The sequence below is a fragment of the Bidens hawaiensis genome, unplaced genomic scaffold, assembly GCF_021521415.1.
Source record: "Bidens hawaiensis isolate Kalapana, Puna unplaced genomic scaffold, B.hawaiensis_p1.1 tig00013528_1, whole genome shotgun sequence".
NCBI classification, from domain to species: domain Eukaryota; kingdom Viridiplantae; phylum Streptophyta; class Magnoliopsida; order Asterales; family Asteraceae; genus Bidens; species Bidens hawaiensis.
Genome location: NW_027492148.1, coordinates 650,682 through 668,067, shown reverse-complemented (window position 1 = coordinate 668,067; position 17,386 = coordinate 650,682). Strand labels below are relative to the sequence as shown.

General features: G+C 35.3%; 2 protein-coding genes across 6 annotated transcripts; one reads left to right on the top strand and one right to left on the bottom strand.

Annotated features, from left to right (window-relative positions):
• The first annotated feature begins 1,928 nt into the window (after positions 1 to 1,928).
• LOC143544345 (glycine--tRNA ligase, chloroplastic/mitochondrial 2) lies at positions 1,929 to 10,618 on the top strand. 3 transcript variants are annotated; one of them, XM_077036469.1, is made up of 36 exons: positions 1,929 to 2,213; positions 2,972 to 3,022; positions 3,158 to 3,225; positions 3,351 to 3,432; positions 3,525 to 3,588; positions 3,696 to 3,751; positions 3,831 to 3,908; positions 3,991 to 4,065; positions 4,168 to 4,238; positions 4,337 to 4,453; positions 4,550 to 4,651; positions 4,760 to 4,886; positions 4,968 to 5,051; positions 5,150 to 5,236; positions 5,322 to 5,423; positions 5,517 to 5,580; positions 5,825 to 5,880; positions 6,009 to 6,080; positions 6,207 to 6,289; positions 6,567 to 6,615; positions 6,709 to 6,771; positions 6,857 to 6,946; positions 7,028 to 7,114; positions 7,261 to 7,332; positions 7,469 to 7,527; positions 7,629 to 7,722; positions 7,792 to 8,010; positions 8,111 to 8,205; positions 8,351 to 8,441; positions 8,520 to 8,624; positions 9,213 to 9,251; positions 9,349 to 9,438; positions 9,540 to 9,641; positions 9,807 to 9,888; positions 9,977 to 10,062; positions 10,319 to 10,618. In XM_077036469.1, the coding sequence occupies exons 1-36, from the start codon at positions 1,962 to 1,964 to the stop codon at positions 10,415 to 10,417; spliced, it is 3,213 nt and encodes a 1,070-aa protein (XP_076892584.1). In that variant the 5' UTR covers positions 1,929 to 1,961; the 3' UTR covers positions 10,418 to 10,618. The 3 variants fall into 3 exon arrangements, with proteins under 3 accessions (XP_076892584.1, XP_076892585.1, XP_076892586.1); XM_077036470.1 differs by lacking the exon at positions 1,929 to 2,213 and having other exon boundaries at positions 2,967 to 3,022; positions 3,338 to 3,432; positions 10,319 to 10,615; XM_077036471.1 differs by lacking the exons at positions 1,929 to 2,213; positions 2,972 to 3,022 and having other exon boundaries at positions 3,359 to 3,432; positions 10,319 to 10,615.
• A 959-nt stretch (positions 10,619 to 11,577) lies between these two features.
• LOC143544344 (uncharacterized) lies at positions 11,578 to 16,886 on the bottom strand. 3 transcript variants are annotated; one of them, XM_077036467.1, is made up of 10 exons: positions 16,496 to 16,542; positions 15,637 to 16,347; positions 14,719 to 15,155; positions 12,908 to 14,638; positions 12,719 to 12,833; positions 12,547 to 12,636; positions 12,404 to 12,469; positions 12,176 to 12,271; positions 11,780 to 11,905; positions 11,578 to 11,676 (listed from the first exon to the last, which is right to left on the bottom strand). In XM_077036467.1, the coding sequence occupies exons 1-9, from the start codon at positions 16,496 to 16,498 to the stop codon at positions 11,786 to 11,788; spliced, it is 3,369 nt and encodes a 1,122-aa protein (XP_076892582.1). In that variant the 5' UTR covers positions 16,499 to 16,542; the 3' UTR covers positions 11,578 to 11,676; positions 11,780 to 11,785. The 3 variants fall into 3 exon arrangements, with proteins under 3 accessions (XP_076892582.1, XP_076892583.1, XP_076892581.1); XM_077036468.1 differs by lacking the exon at positions 11,578 to 11,676 and adding an exon at positions 16,829 to 16,886 and having other exon boundaries at positions 11,688 to 11,905; positions 15,637 to 16,342; XM_077036466.1 differs by lacking the exon at positions 11,578 to 11,676 and having other exon boundaries at positions 11,688 to 11,905.
• Positions 16,887 to 17,386: the final 500 nt, after the last annotated feature.

Below are 17,386 nucleotides of genomic sequence, written 5' to 3'. Positions count from 1 at the left end.
TTCCCCCACTTGGAAGCGTGGGAGATTGCGAGACGTCACGCGAAGTGGGAACCGATTCCCCCGGTCGATTTGAACGGACCAACGGCTCCAAGAAAGAAAGATTCTTCCTCAAAAAGATCAAAAACTTCCGAGTCCGGGGACTACACAACGTCTCCGGCGGCTTGTCATGCAACATGCCAAACATGAACTTGAACGAGGAACCCGAAGACAATCTCGACGAAGACACACCCACACCCACACGGCCGAATCGTAAGAAAAATGGGGAACCCTCAAGACTTGGAAAGGAAGCGGTGGCCGAAAACTTCATCGAATACAAGTCGACTAAGATGGCGGTAATGGGCGAGACGCTGGAGCGAAGGAAAGAGGCTCATATTTTAAAAATGAAACGTGAGGAGACGTATATCAACCATTTGAATGAAAAACAAAAAAACGCCGATCTAACTTTCCTCCTACATCCGCACGGACATCTTGAGGAACCCTTTAAATCGCTCCTACTTCAACGCAAACGCGAGATATGCGACAAGTGGGGTTGGGAAGGGCCGTAGGTTGTTTTTTTTAGTCGGTTTTTTTAATTTAGTTGTCTTTATGTAATGTAATCTTGTTTTATTTTTTAGTTAATGTAATATTGTTTTCTTTTTATTTATTTTAGTATTTATTAAAAAAAAACCATCACACATCATCACACCACACTACACCACCACCCCTAGTAAAAAACCATCACATGTTATGGATTTAGGGTTGGTGATGTGGCACAATTTAATTGGGTGGGGGTGTGTGATGAGTGATGCCATCACATCCACCACCCCTCCCCCCTAATGGTGTGGTATTGTGTGGGAGATTGGAGAGAAATGCGTCACAATTTAGTGGTTATTTAAATAAAAAATTAATAAAATTGATGGGACCCGCACACATTCAACCTAGAAGTAAATCTCGTCCTCCATCTTCTCAGTCACTTCTCGTGGGGGGGGGAGGGTCTCCCCATTCTCCCTCCCTTATCGCCCTTTTTCTCGTTCATTACAGATAGGCTAAGAATATACTGAACACATACTTGCAAGTATGGATAATATCAACGTCATAGTATATTTCAAACTTTTCCAAGAACCTTACTTTCTTTCACAACACCCAATCTTTACAAACTCATTAAATATTATTAAAATTATATACACAATATGTATGTATGTGAGAGAGCTGGCCCCACCCTTACCAATAGCTCCACAACCTACAGAGACGGACCCGCCTCTGATAATGCTGTCGCCCGTCTCCCATACCGTCTACATGTGCCACATCTTCCTGAACCTCGGGATGTGGTACACATTGCGCATGCTCTAAGCAACACACCATTTTTCTTTCTCTTTTCCTTTTTAATTAGAAACTCCGGTTAATCTTTATCCCCAATATTTCATGTTTAAACAATTATTTTTCTTACGTCTTATACATGCATCTACATTACATACACATAGATGTATACATACACATATGCTTGTCTATGATTTTTTCTATAAGAATGCCTTTTATGATTATCGCATAAGTAACTTTAACTTAGAATATGCCATCATGAAATTCTTAATCTGGCACTCTAATTGATTGTCCCATCATAACCATGAGTTGTTACCACGTTATAGCCTACTTGGTTTGCCCTATTGTAATTAATCATGTTTAACTCATTATGTAAACGGGTGATGCAATTAAAGCTTATCATAGTTCACAATATAAGTGTTATTCAAGTTAATATTTTGAGTCGGGTTATTTGTGTTTTCTCTTAAGAAAAAATAACCCAATAACCAACCCATTTTAGATTCGTGTTATTCAGTTTCGGATTTTTCGAGTAAGGCTCGATATTCGGTTACGGTTAAAAAAAACACATACACTCGGTCCATTGTCATCACTCATCATCTTCCCGATAACATAATAATAAACCCCACACACACAGACGCTTCATTCATTCTTCGTAATCCAAATCCATGGGGATACTGACACTTCCACTGGTAACCTCTCTTCTGAAGCCTCATAATAAGCTCCAATTATCTCTTCTAATCACCGCTAACACTATCCACCGTCACCACCGCCGTACACTCAGTCACCGAATCCCTGTATGTTGTTCTTTCTCTAATTACGCAGCAGCACCTCAATTAGATGTTACCAATTCAAATGCTGACCAACGTCCGATTAAAGTTTCTATACCTACTTTTCAACAAGCTATTCAACGTCTCCAGGTTATTTTTACTTTTTAATTTGCATTTTTATAACTGAATTAGGATATTAGGGATCATGAATTGTTGTTTAGATGCTTAGTTAGGTTAATACTCACTTGCTGTAAACTAACCGAACCGAGGGAAGCTTGTTTATGTACGAACAGAGGCTATGTTTGTCCAATTGTGTTCGTAAACGTTCAATAATGCTTGTTTGTTTATGTGTGTTTATTAAAGGTTTTTGATATTTTGTAATGACTTTACTAATCTTATTAAATATATCTAAGCAAAGTTATCAACTAATGAACCAATAATATATATGAGTGTTCGTGATTAGTTTATATGTCAATTAACATATGAATATGAATGCTATAATAAAAAAACAAAAAAAAACAAACAAACTTTGTAGCCTGACCAAAAAGTTGACAATGACCATTCCCGGTTAGCCAAATCAAAAAAACATTGTTTCTGTTCATATGTGATTAATTTTGTTCGGTTGGGTGCTCGTGAACCTTATGTTTATCCGATAAAAGCTTAACAAACAAACATGGACAAGCCTTGTTCGGTTCAGTTCGTTGGCAGCCCTAACACTCAGAGAGAATTTGAACTTTAAGTAGGGATTTAATCAATCCTCGCTCTTATGTTAGAATTTAGGTCATTATCATTATTATTACTGTTTCCTAACGATATGATTTCTTCAAAATGTCAATAAATAACTATTAGCTACTATTTATTGTATTTTCAGTGCTTTTTGTAATGCATATTCGTTTCTAATGATGCAGGAGTATTGGGCATCTGTTGGGTGTACCATAATGCAATGCAGCAACACCGAGGTACTCATAAATCCGATTAAGTTTTGAATTCATAGATAAGTATACTATCAGTTTATTAGATCATGGTTATAGAAAGTTAAACCGATTGTTCGTATAGGTTCTGCTGCTTATTATTTCATTGTTTGTATTGGTCAGGTTGGAGCTGGAACTATGAATCCCTTAACGTTTTTGAGGGTTCTTGGTCCAGAACCATGGAATGTCGCGTAAGTGAGCTTTCAATGTTAATATATATGTCAATATGACCTTAGTTATATCATATACATTGTGTATACATGCCATATTTTCTATTGATTGATGTGATTGCTGATTTGGTAGCTTCTGGTGGAAGGTATGCAGAGCCAAGTATCCGGCCTGATGATAGTCGTTATGGTGAAAACCCTAATCGGCTTCAACGTCATACTCAGTTCCAGGTTAAGATCACTCTATCAGTTTCATTTTTATTGTTTTAATCATAAAATTATCCAAACAGCTGTATTGACTTCACCTGAAATCTCTCTCATAGGTTATATTAAAGCCTGATCCTGGAAACTCACAAGACCTCTTCATCAGGAGTCTATCGGCCCTAGGTTTTTTCATAATTTAAGTTTTAACAATTTATTTATATAAGTTGAAAGTTTTGTGGAATCTTGATTTGCAGCTGAATAAAAAATGATACTTTTGTTTTGTGACACAGGTATAGATGTCAATGCACATGATATTCGTTTTGTGGAAGATAATTGGGAAAGCCCGGTAAGCTTAACTGCATTTTCTTATAGTTTTTAATTCAACAAGTTTGTTTCAATTGGTATTTTTTAATGTTAAATTTTAGGTACTTGGTGCTTGGGGATTGGGCTGGGAGATTTGGATGGACGGGATGGAGATTACACAATTTACCTACTTTCAACAGGTACCATACTTGCTTTATAAACATAATAATATTTATTATTTATATTCACCTTCTTATTTTCGTATATGCCCTATTGTTAAAGGCCGGAAGTCTTCAGTTAATGCCAGTATCAGTTGAGATTACATATGGTCTTGAACGCATCTTAATGTTACTTCAGGTCAAATATAGATTTATTTTATTCATACTTTCGCAATTTTATTCATTGAGATCACGTATGCTTACTTTATATAATATGTTTTTGTGAAATTTGTATATTTAGGGAGTTGACCATTTCAAGAAAATCAAATATGCTGATGGAATCACTTATGGGGAGCTTTTCTCTGAGAATGAGTAAGCTAATGTTAGATAATAACATAACATAGTTTTAGAAGGATTAAATTTCTTTTTAAGTTATAAAAGGAAAAATAAAAAAAATGGTTGTGTTGCAGGAAAGAAATGAGTGCATATTATCTTGATTATGCAAGTGTGGACCATATTCAGAAACACTTTGACTATTTTGAGGCTGAAGCACGTGCTTTGCTTGATTTAGGCCTTGCAATACCTGCGTATGTTATTATGCCTTATTTCTGCTTTATTAAGCATGAATGTTTGTATACACTCTTTAATTATATAAAAACATGTTTGGTTGAATTATGTTTCAGGTATGATCAGCTTCTCAAGACTTCTCATGCTTTTAATATCCTAGACTCTAGAGGCTTTGTTGGGGTAACTGAACGCGCACGTTATTTTGGGCGAATGCGCAGGTAGCTTCTTCTTTTGAATAGTTAGCATGCCAACAATAATATAAATGGATATTATAGATTTCCCTTAATATGTCACATTTATTGACTTTATATTACATCTCTTATCAGTTTAGCTCGACAATGTGCCCTGCTTTGGTCAAATACAAGAGAGTCACTTGGACATCCACTAGGCGTTGTTTCTCAATCTAACCACATTGTTGTTCCAAACGAGGTTCTAGAAGCAGAATCCACAAAGGTACTTATTTGTTAATTTTATTTCTTTAACTTTAATTTAGTTAATTTTGAACATACTGTATTCATATTTTATGAGGTATAGGTATCTGCTGAACCAAGATTGTTTCTTCTTGAAATCGGGACAGAAGAATTACCACCAAATGATGTTGCTAGTGCAGGCCAACAGGTATGTACATTATGGCCTAATTAGATCATTTCTTGTTCAGTTCTCATATTATACAAGTATAATTGATAATGGCTGTATTAATTGGTGTATTTTTTCAGTTAAAAGATCTAATTGTGCAATTACTTGGAAAGCAAAGATTGACTCATGGTGAAGTTCATGTTTTTGGCACCCCAAGGAGACTAGTAGTATGGCACTTTTCTTTCTTTCTTTGAATAGTTAAAATAATGTTCTTATGTTTTTTTATGATCATAATTTGTTTTGTGTTTGCAGATTAGTGTTGAGAATCTATGCTCTAAGCAATCAGCTAACGAAGTTGAGGTTAAAGGGCCTCCAGCTTCAAAAGCTTTTGATAATCTAGGAAATCCAACTAAGGTATTTTTGTCATGTAAAGTTTTCACTCTTTAATATTTCTTCTTTACATGCAGATTTATTTTATATATTCGTTATTTTTTTACCCTTTGTTAGGCAGCTGAAGGTTTTTGTCGAAGAAATTCTGTACCAGTGGACTCATTGTATAGGAAAACTGAAGGTAATACCTAATAATAATCATCCCTAAATCTACGTGTATTTAATAATTAAAGTATGTTTTTTATTCTGCATTCTTTTTATTGAACTCATATAGTAAATTTTAGACATTTTGATGATATTCTGTATAGATGCTGTTGACATCAAGCTGAAATTTATTAAATATTAAGCTATGATGTGACATGCTTATATGATCATTAATCAATTTCCAAAAGAACGAAGTGGTAACTTTTCTTTTATTATTATAGGTAAGACAGAGTATATCTATGTCCGTGTGATGGAGTCTGCACAACTTGCTGTGGAGGTACAATATGCCAAGATTAATTGCTTGATATTGTTAATAGTATATCATAACTAGCAATTGTTTCCTTCATCCGTGTTATTGATGTTCATATCAGTTTAAGAAATTTAGTCTTGTATTTGTTTTTATAGCTTTTATCAAAGGAGTTGCCAGGCTTGATTGCTAAAGTGTCATTTCCAAAGTCAATGCGTTGGAATTCTGAGGTGTGTCCTCTATAACTACCTACCTGAAAACATTAAATGACTAATCGTTATATATAAGTGTTATGTTGTAACTATGTCTTTCAACAAAATGTGTCACATTTATAAATGGATTCTACTATCATCTAGGTCATCTTTAGCCGACCTATTCGTTGGATTTTGGCACTTCATGGGGATGCAATTGTTCCTTTTGCGTTTGCTGGTGTTTTAAGGCAAGTGGTCACTTCATGAATTTACTTAAAATTATGTTCAACTTTTGTTTTTTTTTTTGTTATGATTTTTTAAAAGATGTTGATTGCAAAAATAAAGGTTTACACATTTTTTTGTAAGACAAAGAGTCTATTTTAATAAACCTATAAACCTCTAGTGTATGGATTCCACATGGACACCTAATAAGGTAGCAAATTCTCATTATGATGATAATTTCTCAATTCACATAGCAGTATTTTTATTATTTATGTCACTTTTCATATTGTTTTTTTATTGCAGTGGTAATGTTTCTCATGGTCTTCGGAATACAGCATCGGCTACAACCATGGTATGTGTGATGCATTAACTTTAATTAGTAATATTTTTAGTTACTAATTCAAACATACTTTTTTCATTTTATTAAATTTGGAATTTTGTGCAGGTTGACAGTGCAGAATCTTATGCTAAAGTAATGCAACAAGCTGGAATATCTGTTGACACTGAGGTGACTTGAGTGTATATCTTGTTTATTAAATTATTATTAATAATGCATAGAAAATGGCATGTTAAAAGTTATTTTCTTGTTGCAGCAACGAAAGAAAATAATTCTAGAACGATCCAATGATTTAGCAAAAGGTGTTGATGGATGTCTTGTGATGCAAAACAACTTACTAGATGAGGTAACTGATTTTAATATTATTTTCCTTAATTTCTGTTTTTTTTCCAATAATTGAACTGATTATTTGTCTTAATGTTATTAGGTTGTTAACCTTGTTGAGGCACCTGTTCCTGTGCTCGGGAAATTCTCAGAGTCCTTTTTAGTGCTCCCAAAAGATCTGTTAGTAATGGTACAGTGTTTTTTTACCATGTTAAGGTCCAATGTATTCGTGCTACTTCATGCATAAGGAATCAAGACCTTGTGCTGATTTAAAATAAAAATAAAAACAAAAATTAACACTTTTTGGTTGATTGTTGAGTTAAATTTATTCTGCAGGTTATGCAAAAGCATCAGAAGTACTTTGCATTGACAGACAATCATGGAAATCTGTTGCCATATTTCATTGCTGTAAGATTTTTTTTTATTTTTTTAAAATTTTTAATCGAGTCAACTCATTCATGATCAAAAGGGGTCTATATTGCCACCTATGTATATTCATGTTGATGATGAATATGAGTGGCTTCTCTGATTGGTTTCTGTTCAGGTTGCAAATGGAGCAATTAATGAATCAGTTGTTAGGAAAGGAAATGAAGCTGTACTCAGGTTCACATAATTAATAATTTTCCTTTCAATTTCTTATTGTGTAGTACAAGACTACAAGTATATACTTAACTGAAATACTTGAGTCAACTTCTTTAATGTAGAGCTCGATATGAAGATGCTAAGTTCTTTTATGAATTAGACACCAGTAAAAGGTTTTCGGAGTTCCGGGGTCAACTGAATGGAATTCTTTTTCATGTAAGTGTTTTCTAACCGTTTTGACCCATTTGACCAGCACATTTCTCAGCCTCTACTCCAAATTTGCAGGAGAAACTTGGAACAATGGAGGATAAAATGATACGGGTGGAGAGTACTGTTAATGAACTCGGGTTGGCCCTAGGGTTAAGTGAAGATAAGCTCCAGATTGCTCGTGAAGCTGCATCAATCGCAATGTCTGACCTGTCGACTGCTGTTGTTACAGAATTTACTTCTTTATCGGGAATAATGGCTCGTCACTATGCACTTCGTGAAGGATACTCACAACAGGTCATCATTTTGACATGTTCAATAATATATAGATTTAGTGTTTTGTACGAACAGTAAAAGTTTTGATTGTTGTTGCTCATGTGACTTTTTGATATATCAGGTCTCTGAAGCATTGTTTGAGATTACACTCCCTCGATTTTCTGGTGATATCCTCCCAGAAACTGATGCTGGAATTGTATTGTCGATTGCAGACAGGTAAAATGCTATTGCTTTTCAGCCCTGAAAGTTTAAGAATTTGTCTTATTTTGAAGTTGAAATAAGCTCATTTGACTACAAGTGTCAATGAGTACATCTGTTCTTGAAACAGGATTATATTTAATTGTTTTTTTTTATTTGGCAGGCTAGATAGTCTAGTTGGCTTATTTGGAACCGGTTGTCAACCAAGCTCGACTAACGACCCATTTGGTCTTCGAAGAATCTCTTATGGTCTTGTAAGTTATTTGACTCATGCATAAGTCAACTCCTATTTGTTGAGTTTTGGATTGATTCTAATTATTGATCCTCTCCAGGTTCAAGTGTTGGTGGAAAAAGATAGAAACTTGGACTTAAAACATTCTTTGGAAGTCGCTGCTTCTGTTCAATCCTTAAAAATAGATCCAGCAACACTCGACGAGGTAAGCATATATTTTAGACTTCTTACTAGCGAAGTGCCTTATGCCAACTGTAGAGGTGGCAATTTGGGTTGTGTTTTATCTCAAATTGGTCGAATCAACACAATTTAGGTAAAAAGGAAACAAATCAAACGTGATTTTAGTCCAAAGTCTGTTTTGGTGTGCAAGATTTCTTGTGCTTTATGTTTATTGGGGGAGTTATATGTGTATTTAGGGTTTGGATCAAATACAAATGAAATTAACATGCTAAACGTGAGAATCAAGTAGAGTAATTATGTAATTACTCTATGATGTAATTACATAATTACTCTACTTGTATATATAATTACTCTACTTGATTCTCACGTTTAGCAAGTTAATTTCATTTGTACGCTAACCTTCCCCTAGATATTTAATCAGTGGCATTTAATCCAACTATATGCTTGTTTGAATATTGCATTTATTTTGGGACGAAGGTTGGCAGGCTGCTATTGTGCATGATTGAATTTTTTTTAGTTGTTTTCTATATACGTATTTTAAATGCCAAGCATAATTCCTTTAGATGTTACTTTTCTTAAGAAGCAACTTTTCATTTTTCTTCTCCAATTTTAGGTCCATCAGTTTGTTACAAGAAGACTTGAGCAGTTTCTGGTATGTCTATGACTTTGGAAAGTCAAATGTTGATTCAGGTGCTTAATTATGATGTAATGTTTTACATGATTTGGCTCATTTTCTTTGGTAATGTTAGGTCGATAAGGGAATAAACCCAGAAGTGGTTCGTGCGGTTTTATCAGAGCGTGCAAATTGGCCCGGTTTGGCAGCAAAATCTGCACATAAAGTGAGCAACCTGTTTTTGCTTACTCTCCTGCAATTTCACATGTGTATCACAAGGTTTTGCCAAGTAATTTTATTTTTTCTAAATTAACATATAATATGTAGATGGATGTGTTGTCACGAGGTGAGCTTTTGCCAAAGGTGGTTGAAGCATACTCTCGACCAACAAGAATTGTTCGAGGAAAGGATGTTGATGTCGACACCCAGGTACATCTTGTCATCGTTAATTGCACAAATTGTGTGTTGCAACACATTTATGAAAAGGCTGCTGAAACTGACCAGAAAGTGTCAGGTCAACCTAATCTGTTTTGTGATCTAAATATGTGTTGACACGTTGCCTAACCTACCAATTTGTCACCTATTTTCTTTTAGGTGGATGAAGGTTCGCTTGAGACGAATGAAGAGAAAGTTTTGTGGAGCACTTTCTTATCTATTAGAAGCAAAATACACCCTGGTAGCCTTTCCTTTTTCCTAACTTTCAGCTAAAAGACGTATTTACTCTTTGCACGTTTCGTAAGCTTGTTTCTTTTTAAAAATTTCAGGTATTGAGGTAGATGATTTTGTAGAAATATCGTCGCAACTAATTCAGCCACTTGAAGATTTCTTCGCCCATGTCTTCGTTATGGTGGTATGTTCAACCAAACTGCTTTTATAGCTTATAGCTTTATACGGTTAAAATCAATAAAAAACTGATTTATGGTTTTTACTTCGTATAAATACAAAACCTGGAGAAATGTGATAAAATTTTTCTAAGATCCACATCAAAGTATAAAAATGTTGGAAGTACTAGATTTGACTTTAAAAAAGTCAACATGACCTTAGTCAAATGTATGTTATTTAGATTTTAAAAAAAATTAATACATTGTTGATGTATACATTTACAGGAAGATGAAAAGATCAGAAAAAACAGACTTGCACTGCTTAGAGAAATATCTGAACTTCCTAGAGGTGTAATTGACCTCTCAGTTTTGCCTGGATTTTGACCTTTCTTAAAGTATGTTTATTCATAGGGGCCCGGGTTTTTTTTACTTATTGTTTGTACGGTGCTGAAACATTTTTTTGTGTAAGATCTGTTTACATTCTATAGATAAGAGTTTTACTGATGGATTAATTGCATAGATAAGAGTTTGTTAGCTCCCGAGCTTGTGAAACATGACAAAAATCGTCGATATAAGTTATTAAATTGTTCGTTTCGTTATGAAATAAATGCTTTATTACTATCGATTTAAAAACCGACTCTGGTAGTTTATAGAAAAGTGTTTAATCTGTTTCGAGTTTGTATTTAAGAGTCTGATGTTCAATGAGTGAGTGGCATTTGCATCCACTATTCTGGTTAACGGGGTGTCCTTGAGTATAAACAGTTGGGTACACCTTTCATTTCTTAAACCATTAAAACTGACCAAACCGAAGCAAATTGGCCGGCTCTGATGGTTAAAAGGTTTGGTTGACAGTTTGGTTTTGGGGGCTTGGTGGTTAACAGCCGACAACCGGCCATTTAACCCATATTTGTTTTGGAATATCTTATATCTACTACATGTATTTGTTTAGCGAACAAATTTGGTGTTTTAAAAACTTGAATGCAAAGTAACGGTTTTAGAAAAATATTTCAAACTGTCAAAACTAACCCGTTTGGGTGGTCAGCCGACCCAAACCACCAATTCGGCTGATTTGATTTTTCGTTTTTCAAAACAGTTGCTTGATCTAGGAGCATCATGACGACATGAAGCCTCCTGCTTTACTTTTATTGAAGCCACATAGCCAGCCATGAGAGCATTAGAAGCGCACTGGTTTCTTAAACCCAACGTGTGGTTTGAAAGTTTACGAAACATAGGGTCTGTTAAAGCATGTCGATGAAAAACAGTCTGGACTGCTCAACCGCAAGGCATGCTTTGCGATACTAGAGGATACTTCAAGTCTGGTCTTGTTCAAAAAGCTAATCTTTTATGGTTCTTTTGTTAAAATTTGGTTGTGTTCTAACAAAAATATGTCATTCAAATGAAAACTAATTTTAAATAGAGAACTGTAGAACCGCAAAAACGTTTTACATACAAAACAGTTTAACTCTTATATCAGTAAATTTTCAACTATTTATATAATTTTTTAATTTTGATAATAAATATTTGTATACAAGATAACAAAAAGGTACAAATCAACCTAATACACTTTCTTTTCAAAAAGCAAATTTTAAAAAACCTAATACATGACTGTAACTAAAAGCCTGAGTTTTCTCCAAAACAATGTCCTAAACAAACAAACCAAGATATCAAAATTCTTCAACAAATCCGTATAAATTATTATTAGTTATAAAAATGATAGTTTTGGTTTATTATGACGGATATATACACCTAAAACTACAAAATCTCAACTGCTTCCGCATATTCATTCTTTTTCGGCCGCCCGGTTTTCTTTGCATCTGGACCCTTCAAACACTCCAAAGCTTTCTCAAGGGTTACGTCATCCGCATCCATGGTCTGCATCCATATTCAAGTGTCAACCAACGAAAGCAGATCTTTATAAAAAGTTAAACAGCTCTATATCATTTAAGATTTGAGGTGGCAAAATGAACGGGTCGTTTCAATTATAAAACTGAACAGATATTTAATGTGTTACGATAATAACCTAACCTTTTTAATACACTAATTTTTACACATAAAAAATACACCTTTCAACAACTTTTGGCCTGTTCAACCGCTTCCCTTTCAAAGTTATTTGTGAATTTTAGCGAGCAAGCATTAACGTACCTTCGGCACTGGTGCTTGTGTACGTCTATGTTTGACCGATAATCCATGTCTTGCGAGCTTCAATACCACCGGTTGACCATCATCAGGATGTTTTCCCTAACAATAATTCCACGTATATTAATAGTATGCTAAATATAAAACAAATCAACTCATTTTAAATCAATGTGGCAACACAAACTTGATCCAAAAATTGATATTTAAAGCAATTTAATCCAGATAAAAGCATACCAAAGTGATGGGGTATCTAAGCATCTTGAGCGCATATTCCATTGTAACTAAACTAAGATCCGAAATCTGTTTTCGCAACATAAAAAATAAACCTCATTTAGTTAGAACCCAATTCAGTAATTCATCAAATTAATCCAGCAAACCTGGGCAACCGAAGCCCGTTTAGGCAAGTGTCCTCTTTTGTCTTCACCGAGCTGAACATAGTGACCATATGGGCCATTCTTTAACAAAACCTAAGTGAGATGTGATCATGAACTTAAGTTAATAAGTTACAGTTAAACGTTAGTTTAATAAGCAGAAATCGAAGATGTGAACCTTTTCTTTAGAAACAGGATGCAACCCGAGAAGCTTCGGCTCTTCTACAGCCCGCCCGTTTTCTGGGCTCGACGGGTCATCTTCCTCCTCACTGTATAACGTCTTAGCAATATACCTTTAAAATGATTATTAATATTATTGTTATTAAACACTGCTTTATACACTAATTGTTATACAATAAGGACTTACTTGCAATGAGGATGTTGATCACAACCAATAAAATAACCTGCACCGAACCGACTAACTTTGAATATTAGCGTACCTTCTCCACAGCTCGGGCACGTTCTACTTTGATCAGGAAGTGAAGCAAACAAAAAGTCACCAAATGTTTTCTCCAACATTTTCTCCACTTGATGAATATGAACGCTACCGGCCTTTTCGCAATATTTGCTAAATCGTGTCCAGTAATCTCTAAGAAGGCCTTTCCATTCGGTTATACCACCCGACACGTTATCAAGTTCAGTTTCCATGTCAGCAGTAAAACTATAATCCGTCACCTCAGAAAAATGATTAATCAAAAAAGCCGAAACCATACGCCCACGAAACTCAGGATGAAGTACTCGGTTTTTCAAAGTCACATAATTTCTATCTTTCAAAACCTTAATCGTGCTTGCGTATGTAGACGGTCTACCGATACCAAGCTCTTCCATCTTTTTTACCAAACTACCCTCTGAATACCGAGGTGGATGTTGAGTATAATGCTCTTTAAGCTCTAATTTCTCAAAACTCATTTGATCACCGATTTTTAAACTATTAAGAGCGTTAAACAACATGTTATGCTCATTATGCTCGTTTTCTTGATCTTCATCATTTTTAATTATCTTAGTTTCAATATCTTTATACACAGCTTGGAACCCTAGAAAATCTTTTCTTGAACCTGCGGCCCGGAAAATAACTGACCCGTTAGCATTCCCGATATCGACTTGTATCTGTTCGGTAATCGAGGGTTCCATTTGACATGAAACTGCACGGGCCCATATTAAAGTATACAACTTTAAGCTATCTTCATCAAGAATACCCGAAAGCATTGATGGGAGTCTTGTTATATCTGTGGGCCTAATCGCTTCGTGGGCCTCTTGCGCGTTTTTAACCTTTTTAAAAAACTTTCGAGGGTTATTCGGGATGTAATTTGGCCCGTATCTTTGTTTAACAAATGACCTGATTTCCTCAACAGCTATTTCAGACATGTGCAGCCCATCGGTTCTCATGTACGTAATCAACCCTGCAGATTTGCCATTTGGCAATTTCACCCCCTCGTATAGCTTTTGAGCTAGTTTCATCGTGTATGATGATGGAAAATGTAGTTTACTTGCAGATTCTTGTTGTAAGGTGGATGTAATGTAAGGAGGTAAAGATGTTTTCTTGTAGTTCTTTTTACTCGACCCAATAACGTTAAACTCGGAAGAGTTTATCATGTTTTCAATATCATTTGCTTCCACACGTGACGCGATCGACATTTGGTTTAGTTTTTTAGAATTGTAATGAGTCAGGTGTGACAAGCATGAGAAGTTTTTAGAGCTCTGCTTAATATTAAACTCACCTTCAATCGTCCAATATTCTTGCGGTTTAAATTTATCAATTTCGGTCTCTCGGTCGCATATAAGAGCTAAAGCAACAGACTGGACACGACCCGCCGACTGGCAGCCCGGTAACTTTCTCCATAACAATGGTGAAATGTTGAACCCGATTAGATAATCAAGAGCGCGGCGGGCGAGATATGCTTGAACTAAGTTGAAATCGATGTCTCGTGGAGATTGTAAGGCTTGTTTAATGGAGGATTCGGTTATCTCATTGAAAACAACCCGGGCTACGTTAACACTTTCGGGTAAAGCGTTTTGTTGCTGTAACATCTCGATGATATGCCAAGCAATAGCTTCGCCTTCACGGTCGGGATCAGATGCAAGGATAAGATTTTTGGTTCTGCAAAGGAAGAAAACAAGATGCTCACGTTTTGTAAATTCTATAAATTTAATTGGTATACAAAATTTAAACAAACATACCCGGTTAACGCAACCTTGATGCTTTTAAGATGAGTCCATGCAGCCGAAGGGACCTCCCAAACCATGCTGAAGTCCTCATCGGGTCGAACCGACCCCGATCTAGCAGCTAAATCCCTAACATGACCGTAACTAGGAAGAACTTCAAACATATCCCCAAGATACCCCTGAATAACTTTAGCTTTTGTCAGAGATTCCACCACAACAACTGATTTACCGGTGGGAGGATACAAGGGCTCTATTGTCTTATTCTTGACACTTGTGTCGGTTTGTATGTTTGAAGGTGATTTGGTGGCATGTGATATTTGCACTGCCTCATTTGACTTTGTAGAAGCTTTAGGCTGAGTTTTGGACTTTCTTTTATTAGTCTTCTTTGTGGCCCCCTTCGGTTGTTCATCTTCCAAATTCACTTCAACAGCGGGCTTCCCGTTTGCGCTAACCTGCACATGTTAATGTTTCACTCACATATTGTGAAAATCATACAACTAGAGGCGACAATTTCAAACCGTTATATTTATCTTTAACGGGCCAAACTAGTAAAAGTGAAAGAATTGGCTTACAAGAAAAGGTGCCAAACAGGTCAAACAGGTCAAAATTCTCCTAATGTGTATTTTTAATGCATACAACCTTGTAAATCATTTTACTCAAAAAAATTAGATCACCAGTGAAATTTTTATTCAACGACGTAGACTATATCACTGAATTTTTTCCAAAGAATTAGAATATCACTGAAATAACATAAAATTTATAATCGTATTATGCACGCAAGTTAATTTATAAAAAAATAGAAATTTTGAGCATTAGGTGTTTCTGGTCAACCCAATCCAGCATGACCAGTTTTGACCCTACAAAAGATTACCCATTTCCCCCCTCTGCAGTCTACATACATCCGCTTACGTATAAAGTTAAGTTTCTACTAACCTCTGAAGCAGCAGTCTCCAAATCATTTTTGGAAGACTTTGACTTCTTTGACCGAGACACGCTTCTAGAACTTGAACTTGCTTGAGGAGTCGGTTCCTCAGAAGCAACAGTAGCCTTCTCTGGACTTTTATTAACTTTAGGTTGCCGCTTTTTCTTCGGTTTACTATTAGCCACTTGACCTTTCTTGCTATCTTCAACATGCGGGTCTTTTAATGTAACTGTATCATCCTTCTCAACAGCTTTTAAACTAGATTTAACATGTGTGTTTCCATCAACTCCTAACCGCTTCTTGTGAGCCACTTTCTTAGATTGTGTCCAATGTTTGTTAAACGAAAGAAAAGACACGCTTTTCGCCCTTTTTTCAGCATCACTGACCGCACTTTTCACTAATGTGGCTCTTGGAGTCTGAGAGAAAAGCCTCTTGGAAAAAACGGGTGGAGAGAGTCCAAATCCGCCATTGGTTAGACCATGACTAATTGAATTTAACGGTAACATGTTATCTCGGGAGCTTCTTTGATATAGCGGTTGAAAAGTAAAGGTTGAGTACGACCGGTTAATGTGGCTTCTTATCCGAAAATAGGGTTTTAGAGGCTTAAAGTTTGAAGCTTTATGATGTCCACGGTTAAAAATGCAAGATACGGTGACTCGTTTAAAGTCAACTTCAAAAAGTCTCTCACATGTATGCGAAGAAAAACTGTGCAACGCCCTGTTCTGATGATTAAAATGGTTAAAAATTAATAGGTTAAATGAAACGAATGTAGATAAAAAACACGGGTATGCATCATGTTTTCTGTATAAACATATCACCCTAAAAGAACCAATTTTTATAAAGAAAACAAGACAAGCGAGCCGGACTCACCATTTCTCGACTTACGACGCCGAAGCTGAGTATTCACTATCCGCTGTCTGTAACAAAACAAAACATACAATTTAAGAAAACAATAAAATCTTTAGAAACAAATACGCTAATCTTAATAAATACTTAAAAACCTTGGTATTCAATTGTAGTTCAAACTTAGTGATTTAAAATAGCTTAAAACACTATGTTTCAGCTAAATGAAAATGGGTTATACATAATATTATGTTATTCGCATATTTATTACATATTGGCAAATAACAGAGTCACATATCAATTAAGCATCCTAAAGCAAAATAAAATAACAAAATAATAAAAAGCTTAATTTAAAATTACAAGAGCAGGCGGTGGTGCAGCAAGAGAATGAGGGGCGTAGTTCGCCGGAGTGGACAGAAGAGGCCGGTGATGAGAAGAAGAAGTACGAACGAACAGTGAGAGGGTAAGGGGACAGGGGTTTTAGGATATGGGCCTAAGGTGGCTGGCTACATTTGGTACTAGTGTTCATTAATATGGGCCTAAGGTGACATGGTTTTGGACTTTCTCATGTGTATAGCAATATGCCCTGAAATTAAAATACAAAGTATAAAAAAAAATGAGAAATGTGAGAATAAATTTAATTCATTGATCTTAAATTTGGATGGTTTAGATTAAGTTAAGAATAAAAATTAATGAGAAGAGCATGAAGATAATAACCCATTTATGATAACTTTCACTCTCCGCATATAAGTCACATGTCAATTCATTCATCATTTTAAAACGTCTATAATCTTTTCATACAACATTTTTTTTACCGTAATAACAAGATATTTTTTTACCTTTAATATAAATATCATATTGTTATACATAAATAATAATAAAAAATTAGTGGGCTTTTTTATATTGTGTTATTTAGTT

Bases quoted from the DNA above. Each gene is read 5' to 3' on its own strand.
- LOC143544345 (XM_077036469.1), top strand. From the start codon at position 1,962: ATGGGGATACTGACACTTCCACTGGTAACCTCTCTTCTGAAGCCTCAT. The intron at 4,454-4,549 runs GTATGTTATTAT...ATTATGTTTCAG, and splicing joins TTAGGCCTTGCAATACCTGC to GTATGATCAGCTTCTCAAGA. The intron at 9,439-9,539 runs GTGAGCAACCTG...TATAATATGTAG, and splicing joins CAGCAAAATCTGCACATAAA to ATGGATGTGTTGTCACGAGG.
- LOC143544344 (XM_077036467.1), bottom strand. The intron at 15,156-15,636 runs GTTAGTAGAAAC...TAACATGTGCAG, and splicing joins TGGAGACTGCTGCTTCAGAG to GTTAGCGCAAACGGGAAGCC. The intron at 12,637-12,718 runs GTTCACATCTTC...CATCTCACTTAG, and splicing joins ATCCTGTTTCTAAAGAAAAG to GTTTTGTTAAAGAATGGCCC.